Here is a 17,844-nt window from a genome sequence, read left to right as displayed (position 1 = left end):
GATATAGCACAGCAACACCATTGTTCATTTATTTTCTTAGATATGGAATTTTATGGCTGGTTCGTTTTTGCTTAGTTACGTCTAATTTTGAAAGTTCAGATATAAAGCTGAAGTATTTTAATTTGATTGTATTTTTTGTGAATTTGTTGGGAGTGTTAAGTGATACAGTGTGTTTTTGATGGACATGCATTTCCTTTAGGTAGGTTTCCTCAAGTGTGTTTTGCTGCTTTTTTCTTGTTGACTATAAGCCATATATGCGCATACGTGTGTGTGCATGCGCACTTGTGCCTATATGTGTATGTGTGTTGTACTGTTGGTTCTAGCACATGGTTATTGTGGTTTTAAATGTATCCTGCTGTGTGGAGTGTGAGAATATTCTCACAACCTTTAGTCAGACAAACACTACTTATTAGTTATATAACAGGGTACTAATCGTCAGTTATACATATAAAAGCAGAACCTTACAGAGCTACAATCAGGAAGTTCATTCCTCAAATGGAAGTTCAGAGTAGGTGATCTGGAACTTGCATGGGAAAGATCCTGAGTAGGTAAGCTGGCACTTGCATGGGAAAGATTCTGGGAAGGTGGAGTCTGAAAAGCCCAGCTGGGAAATACCTATGAATCTAGAATTCCACAAGTTAAGTATGAGGCTAGATGCCCTTGGGGGCCATTTTAAGCCTAGCCAATTCTCCTTTTAGTGCTCGAATTAACCTATCCCATTTGGTTAGAGATTGGATGTACCCGTCCCATGGTTGATAATTATACATTACCTCTAATGAGAGTAACCGTTATCATACCAAACATAATTTAAGGGGAAACATGCATCAGATAAAGTATTTAGGAGCTGCTTTTGTCCATCAGTAGTACAAGATGCAGTCCTAGGGTAAATTTTCTGTTTCCCATCCATTTATCCAAGTTGCACTTGAATATGGATAGGGATTTCTGCAATATATACCTGTCCTTCCAAACCATTTTGTTGATGTTGCAGAAGAACTTTATTGTCCTAATTATTTTAAAAATTCAGGCACAAAATTATACATTTCAAATGACATAACTGAAACAATTGTACTAGAAGGATATTCCCAGGTGCAGTCTACATAATGGGTGAGAAAGCCAGTGAGAGAGATTGCTGCGATGTGATAAAAGAGAAAAGACTTCTTGAGTTTAAAGCCACTAGCAGAGTTGGCATTAATCAGGCAGCAAAGTCTGTGCCTCTGCATGAAATATTGAGGCTGTGAAGAGATCAATCAATTTAGCAAATGGAAAAGTTAAAATAAGGATGGTGCCAACAAATGATGTGTAAAGATTTTTCTTACTGATCTGCCTAGCATTAATATAGCAAAGTAGTCAGATAACCATCATGACTTGAATACTAAGTGAAATGAGATGAAAGAGGACACTACATAGTTTTGTAGTGGTGTTCTTGATGGTGCAACACCAATTAAAATCTTTATACTTTTACAGAATTTGGAGCTTAGTACAATGCCAGGAAAGGGCAGTACTGCAGGATACGAATATCCCTTTCTATAATGCAGATCTTGCTTCAGCAGAGGATATTGACAGAGAGGTCATAGGGTCATAGGTGTGTACTAGGCTAATTGGCCTGGAGCCTTTACAAGCCTAGCCTGTAGGATTACCCTGGCATCATGCCACCCGACCATAGTTCCCAGTGCCTCTGTCGAGTAGAGCTACTAGAGTGATCCCTGGGGTGAATTTTTTATTTCCCATCCACTCATCAATATTTCTCTTGAAGAGGGCCAGTGAGGTGCTCAGTTTGACATGTATGGGAAGTCTATTCCATAGCATGGGCAGTCTCTGGGTTATGAACCTGTACCTCCAGTATGTTCTGTTGATTGTGGTAATGAGGTTGAGGTCTCTGAGAATTTGGTGTGGAGGGATTGTGATTTCTTTAGATGTAGCATTTCTAACAGAGCTGTGTCAGACATGGCTTGTAAGTCAAGCAGAGATTGCCTCTAAGTAGGCAATATGATACAGAGAATAGTTGGAGTGTTTTGAGTCTGCCCATATAGGACAAGTGTTTAAGACCCAGGATCCTCTTTGTGAGGTACGTTTGCAGCCTCTCCAGTTGTTACAGGTGTCTAGTGAGGTCCATGCCAAATGAGGCGTTGTACTCGATGATTGCCCTAATGAGGGAAGAGTAGAGGGAGAGTAGAGGGAGACAGATGTAAATAATCCCTATCTGGTCAGAAAGTCTCTTGGATGACATGAAAGACCAAGGCTCTGTCCACAGCATTAATTTATTTTAAATGTGAGACCAGTGCTGCAGCTTCAGAGGAAGAACCATCTACTTACTATTTTTTAATTATTTTACTCAAAAGCAAATTATTTTGTGGTCTGGACCTCAGATGCATGATCTTTTGGTTTTAATGGAAGCTGATCCCTAGTAGCTTTTGCTGAAACAAGCTTTTAACCATGGATAGGCAAGTACTGATGGCAGTACTAGAGTGACTAGACCTGTTTAAGGCAAGGTCAGTATTATATAGTATAGTGAAAAGTGCAGGCATTTCTAGTATTAGAAACTTTATGAAAAGATGGAAAATATGTGAGCATAATGAGAGTCCTGGAAGAATATGGAGGATGTTGGTTAGGGGCTGAATCTTGCACTGCTCTAAGAGAACACTGTTCCAAATATCTTCCAACCCTGCTGAGGTTATTAAAAAATGCTTCTTTTCAAAATAGTTTCAAAACCTGCTATGGTTATTAAAAAATGCTTATTTTCAAAATAGCTTCCAAACCTGCTATGGTTATTAAAAAAAGCATATTTAACTATGAGAAACTGAGTCAAAGCCTTGATTCACTCAAGAAATGAGACTTAATATTACATTTCCAATATTCCTATGCATTTATGCATCCTGGCCATAAATTCAACCTAACCCCTCTCCCAATAACTTATCACTCAAAACCGTAATACAGTTCAACTCTTATATCATAGATAGTATAGCATCTCTAACCAAGGATTTCCCAACATCTGATTCTAATCCTGCCCAGCAGCCACATATTACCACATCCACTTTCACCTTCAAACCTATGTCCACATCCCATATAAGAGTATTCTTAAACAAACTCAAACCAAGCTCTTCTTCAGCTAATGACTTTCCAAGAGAATACCTTAAAATAGCAGCTGAAAGCATTGCCTACCCTGTCTCAATCCTTATAAATAAGCCAATCCAGGAACCCCACATTTCCTGTTTCTGGAAAAAGGCACACATTATACCTCTGCTCAAAGGAAGAAATTCAACAGACATTAGTAACTGTAGACCTATAGTAATATTACCCCCCTTCAAAATACTTGAATAATGTATTCAAAAACAATTGTTATACTATCCCCTGCAGGAAGAACACCTATTCCCCACACAACATATGTTCATACGATGTTACCAGGTGGTTTCCATACTTCCCATAGTACTGTGCCCTTCTAATCTATATAGATACTATCATTTAAGCTAGAGACAACTGCAAACTAGTCTCCTTCTTATTTCTAGACTTGTCTAAAGCCTTTGACACAGTTTGTCACAGTAAACTTTTACTTCAAATGTCCTCATTAGGTCTCTTGATTCTTCTATGGTCCAAAAGCTAGCTGTGCAATAGGTGTCAGTCAATAAAATTGCACTCCATCCCCTCTTCATACCTCCCAGTCACTACAGGTTTACCACAAGGCTCTATCCTTCGTTCCCTCCTGTTTAACATTCTCACCAACACCCTCCACACATCCACACAACAGGCCTCCCTAATACAGTACACAAATGACTCCAGACTCATAATGCACATCTGACAATGTGGCACACCTTCAAAAATTACTCATGAAATTTAACAGCAACTGAAACATGCCTTTATAACTCACAACTCATGCTCAGTCCTAAAAAATGAACTACTACTTTTTATCCCCAAATCCCTCACCCATGAAAAAACAAAACTTAAAAGTCCTCTCTCTTGATAATGCAACCACTGAAGTAAATTCTCATAGCAAATTATTAGGGATGATAGTGGATGATAGTCTTAAATTTGACCTGTATATACAAAAGTGCATAGGAAAAACTTATAAAAAACTAGAGATATCTTATAGAGTCAAAAATATTCTCATTGACACAACTAAAGCTACACTTGTTATTACTTCTCTCCTACCCACACTTCTTTATGGTGATTCAATCCTTAATAACCTTCAGATATCACAAAAATCAAAACTTGAATAATGCTATAACAAAGTTGCTAAATTTGCAGCCAGTACCCCTTTGAGAACCCACCACTGTATAGTGCCAAAAGGCCTAAAATGGTTAGATCTACTCCATCAACTAACATATACACCGCTTCTTACCACATATAAAATTATTCAGAATCCATTTGCTTGTCCAGTACTAAATAACATTTTTACACAACTATGTTCCTAGTTGGTCATTACGATCCAATGACCAAAAACTCCTGTCTGCCCACAAACCTATCAAATCTGCTGGGCATTATCTGTACTTGTATCATGTTGTCAAGGCCTGGAACTCCTTATCTCTGTCCATTAGGTTAACACCCTCTGTCCCATCCTTCAAAACCTTTACTTAGCCAAAAGCTGGCTCTGTTATTGTTCAACACCAGAATAAACTATATCCCTAAATGTGAACAAACATCTGTTCATACATTACATCTCCTTACTTTCCCTCCTTCACTCACTTCATTACTTTTATCAATTTCTTTCCCCTGGCTTTCTTTTCAAATCTGTCATAAGACTACTTTCCTCACACTATGTGTCGCAATTCCTGTTTGTATTATACTAACTTCCCTTTATTTTTTCTAAACTGGCTAAAATTTCTCTAACTATTAAATCACTGTCATATAACTTGTATCAATTCTTAACCAATGTTTTCATATTATGTCTAATTTGGTATAATTATTTAAATGGAATTTTGTTTTTTGTATTATTTTTAGACTGTAAAATTATTGTTTTTAAAATGTTTTATAATGCTGTGGAGCTTTTTCCCCTGGGCCGATGCTGAAAATGGGCTCTTACCCAGTCAAACTGTCCAGGTAATCAAATATCAATAAATAAATAAAATTAAGTTAAACAGAGAAAGAATAGCCAATGGGACCATGGGACCTTGTGGCTAAGCTGGAAGTTCTGCTCCTCTTCACAAAGAAGACTGTGGTAAAATAGCTGTTCTTGAACTATGTTATCACCAGTCTTTCATAAAGTTTGCATTGTTAATTGTGTAAAGCTGTGAACAAACTTTTCTCAATAAAAAAAATTCTAAAACACTAAGTATGGCAAATATTCAGTAATTTAATAATAAATGTGTACCATTCCCCAAAGCTGAAATGGTATAATCAGGGGAAATAGGTAATTTATTTATTTATTATTTATTTCCAGTTTGATGGCCGGGGCGGTCCACTGGGCTCAAGGAGCCCATTTTCAGTGGAGGCCCAGCGAGAAAAGCTCCAAAAACACAGTAACAATAAGCAATAAAGTATTATTATATATCCATAATACACAGTGACAATAAGCAAAAAGTTATATTACATAGTAAAACTTATTAGGCTACAGTTAGAAAATTGGAACATGTATTGCATACATACATTTGTACGTTATATTCATACATACATTTGTATTAGGATTTGGACAAGTTGAAACAGATTAGTTGCACTAAGAAAGTAGATGATGAGAGTAAGGTTGTAAAATAACAATTGCAGCGGTCGCGTTGTTGCCTCACAGCAAGAGGTTCTCCCATTCGATTCTTGGCTGGAGCGCCTTCTGTGTGGAGTCTGCATGCCCTCCTCGTGGTCGAGTGGCGTTCGAAAGACATGCGTTGAATGGGCGTGCCTTAGTTGAAGGTTGGACGTCAAGCTGGTACCTTGGCACCGTAAAAATATACTGCCAAATATTAGTGGACTGGAGTTCCACTGTGGTGACCCCTAACCGGGAAAAGCCGAAAGAACAGCAACAACATTCATTTGACTGTAGTTATTAATTTGAACATAGTTATAGAATGACATTTATAAACACAATTTTGCATAGAGGGGTGAATGTAGGTATAAAGTACATTATTTAAAAAGTATAGATTTGAGACAGACAGAAAAGAACTAGAGAAGGCGGGGTGTATACATCACCATTCAGGATAAGAAGTGTATACATCCTCATTCAGGATAAGAAGTGAGGATGATTTAGTTAATAGCATCAAAGTTTAAGAGTTGCCAATAGAGAGAATCTTCCCCTATTTACAATATATACATTTAAGATATAGAATGCTTAGTAATGTTATATTCAAAGTGAGGCTACTGTTTTAGGTAGTCTGTATGGGGTAGATTAATTTGTAGTAGGGGCATAGTGGGCTAGGTGGGTTGAGTGCAACTGCAATTCCAATTTTGGGTGAGGTGGGAATGGAGCAGAGTTTTGAAGTGATCAAGGTTTTCTGAGGTTCTTAGAGTGGGAGGTATCTACTTGTGATAATAGAAAGTATAAACACATTATTAACTGATATGTGTCACACATGTCTTATTTGTCTTTGGCACAGCTTTTCTGGTCAATATCTCATTACAAAAGTACTCCTACAGTTTTTACCCACATTTTTCAATTCGTTATGGTACTGACATTTCTTAAGTTTACATACCTGTAATGGACAGCGGTTACAATACAATCTTGGTCTGATCACTTTTATGGTTTATAATAAGTGAATAATTCAGATGTTTCCCCACTATTATTTATGACATTTTTTCTAGTTTTTAAACTTGGAAAAAGAATCCATCTGCACATTCATCAGTACTCTATTATGTAGTATAGAAAGGTATTACTGGTAAATACACATTATTTCAAATTGCTTTTGAAACTCAAGAAAGTGCATTGTCTGCTTGTTATTGTCAATTAAATCTTTTTTTTAAATGAAACAGTCCACCTTGACCTTAGCTTGATAATTTTAAATGTTTCCAAAAATTCCTTTCAAAAGTACTTATTTCAGGACCTATCTATGGAATTAACTGACAGACTTATCTATAGAGCATCTTTGAAGAGACACATTCAAACAGGGTTGAAATTCATTATATCCGTGTAATTGCTATATATTAGCCCAGAATATTTTAATTGTAGCACTGCTCTGTGTTGTGTTTCATGTATATATAGACATATATAGATAGATATATATATATATATATAGCTATCTCTCTCCGTCTCTCTCTCTATAACACACACACACACACACACACACACACACACACACACACATATATATATATATATATAGGTTTACTATCAAAATGTCGAGGAGGCTTTCCTCGACCATTCACAACCCCGACCCGGAAGAAAGAAATAAAATCCTGATGCATGCTTAGAATGTCAGTTCCTTTAAAGGGAAAGAATCGACATTAGACCACTCACCATGCTAAAAAAAAATCCGCTAAGAGGCGGAAAATGCCTTACCATTTTGTGGGGGCAAGCCCCCCCTACGCCCCCTACACCTTCTGCTACTTATATATTCTAACTCCAAGATAGCACTACAGTGAGGAAAAGGCTAAAATATCCACTAAGAGGTGGAAAATGTCTTACCACTTTGTGGAGGCAAGCCCCCCTACACCTTCTGCTACTTATATATTCTAACTCCAAGATAGCACTACAGTGAGGAAAAGGGTAATTACCCACTGTAGTGCGATGCCCATCAAAATACTGATGGTCCAAACTACGAACACAGTCTCCTTACTGATGTTTCACAGTCAACATGAATTGTGTTCATAGTTTTGCCTCTCTGCCGCTCCGTGTTCATCCTTCTAATTGTCGAGGAAAGCCACCTACATATATATGTGTGTGTGTGTGTGTGTGTGTGTGTGTGTGTGTGTGTGTGCGTACTTAAAAATGATCAAAACATCTAACACTGACAACAAAATAATAGACAAAAAATATTTAGAATACAAACTATCAACAGTTGATGTTACAACAGCGAAGTTAAAATGTTATTTCCCCATTGTTTCTGTGCTTGGAGTTGGTATATATAATAACAGGGGTACTGGGGAACAACCCTCCATTGGGTATGAGGGGGGTTAGCCCTCCTGCAAAAAAACACTGGTTTTGGATATGCTTAGCTTTTGTTAATATTTTGTGCTTAGATATTTCTGTGTATATATTTTTGTTGTTGATATTATGCTGTTAACACCATTTTAGATATACATATAAATATGGATATAGATGAATATATATATATATATATATATATATATATATATATATATATATATATATATATATATATAGGTTAAAAAAGTCACACAGACAAACCCTTCAACAAAAACTATGAGAAAGATCAAGCCAAGCTGAAGTCTTTACTAAGCAATTCCCCAAACTTCCTGTAATTACATATAAAAGTAATGTGTTAGAGCTGTAACTGGGTCCTATTCAAGGACTTTGTTTTTAAGAGAGTCTGTACTTGGAACAAATGAAAATCACCTTAGACACTGAGAATGACACGCTTTATTCTTTCATTTAAGTGCTTTTGTTCTCAAATCTCACAGGAACTTCATCTACCAGCTGGATTCTTCTTGAATTGTACAGTCTGCACTTGGAAAGATTGTAAGCAACTGTGATACTGTTTTACAAAAAATAATCAAAAGTACTGTTTTGGTTTTATTTTAGGCCACGTAGGATATTAGTTTTTCTGACACTGCAAACAATAGACTTGTATTTTATTTTAGTCCTGCCTCCAGTGTCACCTTGGACTTAATATCTGTATCTATTTTATAGATTCATAGGTAGGTACTAGGCTATCGGCCCAAGGGCCTATGTAAGCCTAGCCAACAAGGTTCCTTGGCTTTTGCCACCCAAGAAGGTTATTTTTCTGTGCCCCTGTCAAGCAGTGCCACAGAAGTGATCCCTGGGGTGAATTTCCTATTTCCCATCTGCTCATCAAGATTTTTCTTGAAGAGTGCTAGTAAGGAACTCTGCTTGACATAGATGGGTAGCATGTTCCAGAGTATGAGAAGTCTCTGGACAGGAATCTATCCCTCCAGCATGTCCTGTTTATTGTGGTGACAAGGTTTAGGTTTCTAGAGCATGTAGCTCGCAAGGATTGAGATTTCTGTAGATGTAGCATCTCCAACAACTCTGGGTTTGACATAGCTTTGTATGTTTGGCAGAGATCACCTCGGAGTAGGCGATATGCTATGGAGTAAAGCTGGAGTATTTTGAGACAGTCAGCATAGGGCATATGTTTGAGTCCTGTAATCCTTTTTGTGAGGTATTTTTGTGGCCTTTCCAGCTGTTATAGATGTCTTGTGAAGTACATTCCAAAAGGGGCATTGTACTCAATAATGGGTCTAATGAGACCCGAGTAGAGGGAAACAATGACCTCTTTTTTCCTGGATGAGAACCCTTTCGTGATGAGGTGTGCCACATAGAAGGATTTCCTGACTACTGTGGTGGTGTGATTATCAAAGGAGAGACTACTGTCCACCTGAGTCTCAAGGTCTCTTATCACACCTTCAGCATTAAGTGGAATGCCGCATATGTGGTAGTTCATGGGTACAGAGTTTTTAACAAAGGGGAAGACAATGCACTTTTTGGCATTGAGCTTGAGGTCATGGCTCTGACACCAGGCATCAGTCTCAGTGATGCCCTCTGTAGGATGTCCATGTCATTTGGGGACTCCTAATTTGCAGTCATCTGCGAACTTTGTCAGCCAGAGGCCCTCTGTGCTAGCCCATACTTCAGAGAAGTAGACCCCAAACAGGAGAGGACACAAGACTGAACCTTGTGGTACTCCACTTGTCAGAGGTTTGAAGTCAGATTTGGAGTCTGCAACTTTTACAGTGTGGGTTCTGTCAGTGAGCCAGTTGGCAACCCATCTTGTGATGTACGGATTTATACCCAGATTAGTGAGTTTATCTATGATTCCAGAATGGGGGATGGTGTCAAAAGCCTTGACAGGATCAAGATAGGCTGTGTGAACTGCCTTACCCTCATCTACGGCTTTGGTGATTGTTTCAAAGAAGTCAATCAGGTTCAGGAGACAGGATCTGCCCTTCACAAACCCGAAATGGGTGGGATCCAGAGTTTGGAGGTTACCTTTGTCTTTGTTTATGAGTTCCATGATGATACATTCCATGGCATGGCAAACCAGGCTTGTCAGGCTAATAGGGAGATAGTTCCTGGGGTCCATGGTGGCTCCCACTTTGTGAGTGGTATAATTGTTGCTGTGTGCCATTCAGTGGGTACAAAGCCTGTCGTAAGGCTATGATTGAACATGGTGCTTTGGTGGGGGGGCCATTTTATTCTGAAGTTCGTGTAGAACGCAGCCTTGGATGTTGTCTGTTCCCATGGATGCTGTGTTCTTGTCTTTGGAGAGTGCAGTTTTTACCTGCTCAGTTGTGATTTCAGGGGCACTGCATTCTTACGGTATGGATATGGCCCCTTTAGGGGGTGGGGGTGGGGTAAAGTTAGCACTGAACCTATCAGCCAGGATGATGGTGATATCAGTTGGTGCCATAATTTTCGTGCCATTGTGCTGTAACTCAGAGCAGATCTGGGTGTTGCCATTGAGATCCTTGACATAGCTAAAGAATGCTTTGTGGTTGTCCTTAGAGTCAGTGGCAATCTTGTTTTCATAACTGGCTTTGGAGGATTTTATGAGGGATCTCAGCTTCTTACTGAGGCTGACCAGGGAGCTTCTCCTCTCATGGGATTTTACTCTCTTTTGTAACAGTTTCTTCCTTCTGTTGTAGAATTTGTTTATCGCAGGGGACCACCAGATTGGCTTCCTTTTTTTGGAGGATAACGTCTCGGCTCTGTTAGAGATAGCACAATCCATGCACTCATTGTAAATGGTTATAGAGTGCATTTGTATAAGATTTGGCAGTCATAACTGTATTGTCCATAGGCATGGATGTTGTGAAGTTAGCCACTTCTGTCTTAAGCATGAAGCTGACTTTGGAAAAATGTTTTACAGTGGTTTCCTTAATGGGGTGTGGGGGCAGGATGTGGATATCTATGGTGATTAGCTTATGGTCCGATCTGACCAACGAGGAGTTGACTTCAGGTGTGGAACACTGGTCACTCATGTTGGTAATGACTAGGTCTAGGATATTATTGCCCCTCGTGGGGGTGTGGATAAGCTGATCCAGGGCATTGGAGTTTATGAATTCTAGAAAGTTTTGTGAGAAGGAATTGGTACATGAGTAGTTTTCCCAGTTAAATGTGCGGTAGTTGAAATCACCCATTATTAGGGTGTTTGGCTGAACCCTAATATTTTCTAGTATATCAAGAAAACAGGAGTGGGAATTCTGGAGCATGGTGGGGGATCTGCAGCAAGCTACAATATGGATTGCAGTTTTGTCCAGAGTTAGTTGCACTTGGATAATTTTGGATGCATTATGTTGGGCAACTAGCCTGGAGGTGTGGTTATCATTAATGAATGTGGACACACCTTCACCCTTGGTATTCCGGTCCTGGTTAGATGGCCGAAAGGTATGGCATGAGTTATATCCTGGTAATGCAGGGGTGCTCTCTGGAGCCTTGAACCAGGTTTCAGTCACTGCACAGATATTGATGGTCTCCATTGTAAGGAATGCCTAGAGTGAGTGCATTTTGAGGTTCAGACTTCTAGCGTTGAGTAGCATTACCCTCAGTTTTTGCTTGCCTGTATCTGTTATGGTGTTGGGTTTGTCATTTGAACCTTGCCTAAAAAAGGCACTATAAGGGCGGCAAGAGCCTTAGGCAGTATCCAGAATCCCAGGGGTGACAGGTGCAGGCCATCTCTGGCAAAGCATCATGGCCTGTCGACCATGTTGTCCCAGGCAGACAGATACTGGATCCCCTTAGAATGACACCAGAGGCTTAGCCAATTGTTGAAGTCAATCATTTTGTCCTTGTACTGCAGTATCATTCTGGGTAAAGGCAGGATGCTACTCAGGGCTAGGGTCATACCTGCCTGGATTACAAGATTGGAGAGCTCCTGCATGTCTCTTTTCATGTAGTCCAGGGAGGTACGTCTCAAGTCATTCACATCAACATGGACAATGACAGAGTCATATGTGTACTTGTTGTGGAGTGACCTGAGTGCATGGGTAATGTGGCAGATCCTGGCACCCAACAGACAGCTAACAGTAACCTTCTCCTTGTCTATTTTGGTGAGTGGAACATCAGTGTGCCTGACTATAGAGTCACCTATGACTAATGTGTTAGGTACGTTGTTTTGCCTTATGGGCTGTGGTTGAGTGGCACACTGAGTGTGTGTGTTATGTGTATTTTGAATTGTGATGAGGGGTGGAGGTTGCTTGTGTTTCTGCTTTGGTGGTCTCTGTTGCTTGGGAAGATTCTTATTGAGAGCCTCCGAGAATGTTTTTGTGTATCTATGTGTGTGGGTTTTTGTGGTGTAGGGATAGTGGGACTATGTGATGAGTGTTATGTGGAGCAAGTGTTTGCCTTCTCCTCCTGACTGACAGGTTCAGTCTTGGGTTGAGAGAGCTTTGCCTCCAGTTTGGCTAGATAAATGCATCTCTCACAGGTTGTAGTGTTGGGTGGTGGGAGGAAAGGGTGGTCAGTGTACATGAGGCAATTGCTACATTGCCTCAAGATGCCCAGATTCATCAGGTAGACAGGAGAGAACACCGGGAGATGTCCCTTGGACATGCCTAGGTAATCATTTTTTCCCTCTAGACAAGTGAGGGAGGTAAGTACTACAGCTGTTTCCTCAAAGTAACTTCAGGAAGATAAGTACAAAAACTGTTAACCACTAAGTAGTGAGAAAGGTTGAGTGCTTCAGTAATTTGTAGCTTATTTAGTGCTTACAACAGTTCTGAACCAGTGCTGAACATGGAAAAGCAGATTCAAGTGCTAAGATTAAGAAACTGGCTAGTTCTAAGGGAAAAACTGAAGAGCAGACTTTATGGCACCAGGAATAGTTTAACCCTAGCTAAGCGGTGCTGCATGATGCGCAAACTCACGCAAATATGTTTTTTTAACTTAGAAACTCTCTATTAATATCTATAGGTATACCTAAAAGGTATCTAATGCTTAAGGTGTTAAAACCTTTCAGGTTGGTTCTACCTCATCAAGAGTTTAAGTTTTCAGTATAGAGGCTGATAGGTCGTTATGCTGCCAATGCATTGCTGGAACACATGCCAACAGTACTTTTAGTGTTGTGGGAGATTTCATTCATAAAGATCTGATGACAGTTTTGAGTTATGCCAGTACATTGCTGGAATGCATGTCTGCAGTAATTTCAGTGTTGTTAGAGATTTCTCCAATAAGGGATTGCTGACAATTTTGCCTTCTGATGGCACATAGCTGGAATGCATGTTACTAGTAATTTCATTGTTGTGGGAGATTACTCCCTTGTTGTATTTGTCGTGACCTTGGAGATGGTATATATAATTTTTGGGGAGAGAGGTTGGGGGGCCAATAGCTTGTATTTTTTAGTATCTGTGTCTTTGTGGGGTGATGAGCTTAGTTTTAACAGAGTGGATGGTTAATGAGTATGTTGGCAGACTGGTTGTGTTCAATGAATGAGTGTTCCCGAAGCTGTTTGTTTGAGTAGTTTATAAAGACCTATATCTATTTATGTATCTATGTATCTATCAATCTATCTATCTATCTATCTATCTATCTATCTATCTATCTGTGTGTGTGTGTGTGTGTGTGTGTGTGTGTGTGTGTGTGTGTGTGTGTTTGTGCATGTATATAGTATGGCAAGTATTACATTTACAGCTCTGTATTTCTTATTAACTGTTCTGTTTCTGAATACTACTAAAACTTTTAGATGCAAAATCAACAGACAGTGGAATATGGTTCTCTGGATCATGTGCTTTGAACTTGCTTCTGCATATTTCCTGGAATAATACCCTATTACTTTCACTAATATTAGTAAACTCTGTACTGTAGTCATGAGCCATTAATGTCAATTGTTTTCAAAGATACGGACGCTTATGTCAAAACAAGCATCATATTTTAGCAGTTTATGGCTATGTAATGGTAAAGGTTTTGTGGTATAATATAAGCTAGTTAGTATCCTCCCTCCCATGCAGTTACCTGGTGTTTTAGAATGAAAATGTAATCATTAAAATAGTATTATAGATCATCTTGTATTTTGGAATGCTGTACATTTAGATGTCTCAATTTAATTAGGTTACTTAATACGAGTTTGCTGTAGGTTTCTTGGTTCATAGGTAGCTTCTAAAGATGTAGTCCTTGAGACCACTGAGGAGCCTAACTCAATTTCCCAATAGCCCCAGAGCTTTGTATAATTAAGTGACTTGGTCAGGGTGACTGAGTGGGCAAGTGGAGGCCGAAAGAATTCAAACCGTGGGCTACTGAAAGCAGCTTGTTAATGGCCAATAAAGCTAATCCTCTGCATTGACTGCCAAACAAAATGAATTCAGGCACCTGCTGTGGGAATAAAACCCATGCTGTTTTGATTTTCCAACATCAAAGGTGAGTGTGCTACTTCCTGAGCCACTGACGCTGCCCTTTGTGGTCACCCAGCTAGCCCATTAATGTAGTTATTGCATCTCCATTCTTAACTTATCTGTACAGTTAAGCATTATAAATAAATTGTTCTTTGATATGTCACCTTTTTACCTGTTAGGGAGACGAGGTGGTATCCGTGGAGGTCTTCCAGGAGGCAAAGGTGCTGGCTGCCTGTCTGACATTCTTGGGCTGTGACCTACACAGCTTTCCATGATTTCATTATCCTTATTAAGAAAACATAAAGAAGATAAAATAGAATGGTTAATATGTTTATTACTAAAACTTTTGGTTTATTTTACTGTTGTAGAACTGTCTGAGTATTACAGATAAACATGTGCTTCACAGTCCTCTAATTAACAGGTTATGTGATGAATAAAACACTTATTAGTTCTCGAGTAATAAATCTAAAAAAAGCAGCAAACCTTCTTATATGCTACTAGTACATACACATGAACTATGTTAAATATTTTAGAAAGTTTTAACATCTGCTTATATAGCAAAATATGGAGGACCAAGATACAAAGAACAAAATCAGGAGTATTTCTAACATTCTTCTTACATTCTTTGCATTAGAGCTAGTAATGCAGATGCAAATAAGTATATATATTACCTCTGAGATCACCCAACAGTGGGGAAAAGGACCCGCATCACCTCTCTCCCCTTTTCTTAGCCCTGTTTCTATGACAATATCACTATTCTGCAAAATTTCTTCTATAACTTACCCCATCTCTTTCTGACTATATCATTTTCTTTCAGAGTCTTGCTGATCTATTAATGTATAATATGACTTTTGCATTGTAATTTGTTCTTAAGACATGGGATGTTACCCATCACTCTTCTGGAACTATATAGTTTCTTTAAAGACTCTAATATTATTAATGCATGGTGTTAAACAAAGGAATGCAGAAGGTCAGATGGTAGTGGATTTTGCGAAAAGAATGGACATGGCAGTAGTGAATACATATTTTAACAAGAGGGAAGAGCATAGGGTGACATATAAGAGTGGTGGAAGATGTACACAGGTGGATTATATCTTATGTAGAAGGGCCAGTTTGAATGAGATTGGTGACCAGGGAAAGTGGAGTTAGGCAGCATAGGATGGTGGTTTGTAGGACGACGTTGGTGATCAAGAAGAGGAGGAGGAGTGTGACGGCAGCACCAAGGATCAAATGGTGGAAATTGAAAAAAGGGTAACTGTGAGGTGGAGTTCAGGGATGAGTTAAGACAGGCACTGGGTGGCAGTGAAGAGTTACCAAATAGCTGGGTAACTACAGCAGAGCTAGTAAGGGAGACGGCTAGAAAGATGCTTAGTATGACATCTGGACAGAGGAAGGATGACAAGAAGATATGGTGGTGGAATGAGGAAGTACAGGAGAGTATACAGAGAAAGAGGTTGGCAAAGAAGAAGAAGTGGGATTGTCAGAGAGATGAAGAAAGTAGACAGGAGTATAAGGAGATGAGGTGCATGGCAAACAGAGAGGTGGCGAAGGCTAAGGATAAGGCATATGAAGAGTTGTATGAAAGGCTGGACACTAAGGAGGGAGAAAAGGACCTGTACCGATTGGTTAGACAGAGGGACCGAGCTAAGAAAGATGTGCAGCAGGTAAAGGTGATAAAGGATAAATAGGGAAACATACTCACAAGCGAGGAGAGTGTATTGAGGAGATGGAAAGAGTACTTTGAGAAGTTGATGAATGAAGAGAATGAGAGGGAGATAAGGTTGGATGATGTGGGGATAGTAAATCATGAAGTACAATGGATTATCAAGGAGGAAGTAAGGATAGCTATGAAGAGGATGAAGAATGGAAAGGCTGTTGGCCCAGATGACATACCTGTGGAAGCATGGCGGTGTTTAGGTGAAATGGCAGTGGAGTTTTTAACCAGATTGTTTAATGAAATCTTGGAAAGTGAGAAGATGCCTGAGGAATGGAGAAAAAGTGTTTTGGTACCGATTTTTAAGAATAAGGGTGATGTGCAGAGCTGTAGTAACTACAGAGGGATTAAATTGATTAGTCACAGCATGAAGTTATGGAAAAGAGTAGTGGAAGCTAGGTTAAGAAGGGAGGTGATGATTAGTGATCAGCACTTTGGTTTCATGCCGGGAAAGAGCACTACAGATGCGATGTTTGCTCTGAGAGTGTTGATGGAAAAGTATAGAGAAGGTCAGAAGGAGTTGCATTGTGTTTTTGTAGACTTAGAGAAAGCATATGACAGGTTGCCTACAGAGGAGTTATGGTATTGTATGAGGAAGTCAGGAGTGTCAGAGAAGTATGTAAGAGTGGTACAGGATATGTATGAGGGTAGTGTGACAGCGGTGAGGTCTGCGGTGGGAGTGACGGATGTGTTTAAGGTGGAGGTGGGATTACATCAAGGATCAGCTCTGAGCCCTTTCTTATTTGCAATGGTGATGGAAAGGTTGACAGACGAGATCAGGCAGGAGTCCCCATGGACTATGGTGTTTGCAGATGACATTGTGATCTGTAATGAAAGTAGGGAACAGGTGGAGGAGACCCTGGAGAGATGGAGATATGCTCTAGAGAGAAGAGGAATGAAGGTCAGCAGGACTAAGACAGAATATATGTGTGTGAATGAGAGGGAGGATAGAGGAATGGTGAGGATGCAAGGAGTAGAGGTGATGAAGGTGGATGAGTTTAAATACTTGGGATCAATAGATAATGGTGAGTGTGGAAGAGAGGTGAAGAAGAGAGTACAGGCAGGATGGATTGGGTGGAGGTGAGTGTCAGGAGTGATTTGTGACAGACGAGTACCAATAAGAGTGAAAGGGAAGGTCTATAAGAGGGTAGTGAGACCAGCTATGTTATATGGGTTGGAGACTGTGGCATTGACAAAAAGGCAGGAGTTTGAGCTGGATGTGGCAGAGTTAAAGATGTTAAGATTTGCACTGGGTATGATGAGGGTGGACAGGATTAGGAATAAGTATATAGAGGGTCAGCCCAGGTTGGAAGGTTTGGAGACAAAGCCAGAGAGACAAGATTACGTTGGTTTGGACATGTGCTGAGGAGGGATGCTGATTATATTGGGAAAAAGATGCTAAGGATGAAGCTACCAGGTAACAGGAAAAGAGGAAGGCCAAAGATAAGGTTTATGGATGTGGTGAGAGAGGACATGCAGGTGGTTGGTGTGACAGAGCAAGATGCAGAGGACAGGAAGAAATGGAAACAGATGATCTGCTGTGGTGACCCCTAATGGGAACAGCCGAAAGAAGATGATGATGTGTTTTCACCCCGTCACTTTTCTGGAATTAAATAATTTCTTTAAAGATTTTAATATTTATTAATGTATAACACAATTCTTGCATCATATTTTCTACTTAAGAAATGTGTTTTGTGATTCAGCCACTGTTAGAACTACTATTATTATGAGTAATATATTCATAAATGTCA

At 39.5% G+C, this 17,844-nt stretch overlaps 1 protein-coding gene across 1 annotated transcript in view; it reads right to left on the bottom strand.

Annotated features, from left to right (window-relative positions):
• The window catches only part of PIK3AP1 (phosphoinositide-3-kinase adaptor protein 1), a 1,872,143-nt gene that overhangs the window by 16,033 nt on the left and 1,838,266 nt on the right, over positions 1-17,844 (bottom strand). The window contains exon 16 of the mRNA XM_044056574.1: positions 14,552-14,664. Coding sequence (XP_043912509.1) covers positions 14,552-14,664 — 113 coding nt within the window. The remainder of the gene's footprint in view (positions 1-14,551; positions 14,665-17,844) is intronic.

Source organism: Protopterus annectens, chromosome 14.part0 (assembly GCF_019279795.1).
Source record: "Protopterus annectens isolate FY-2018-M chromosome 14.part0, PAN1.0, whole genome shotgun sequence".
In the NCBI taxonomy this organism is placed as follows: Eukaryota; Metazoa; Chordata; order Ceratodontiformes; family Protopteridae; genus Protopterus; species Protopterus annectens.
The sequence above is the reverse complement of the archived record's forward strand: the minus strand, read 5'-3'. Positions and strand labels throughout refer to the sequence as shown.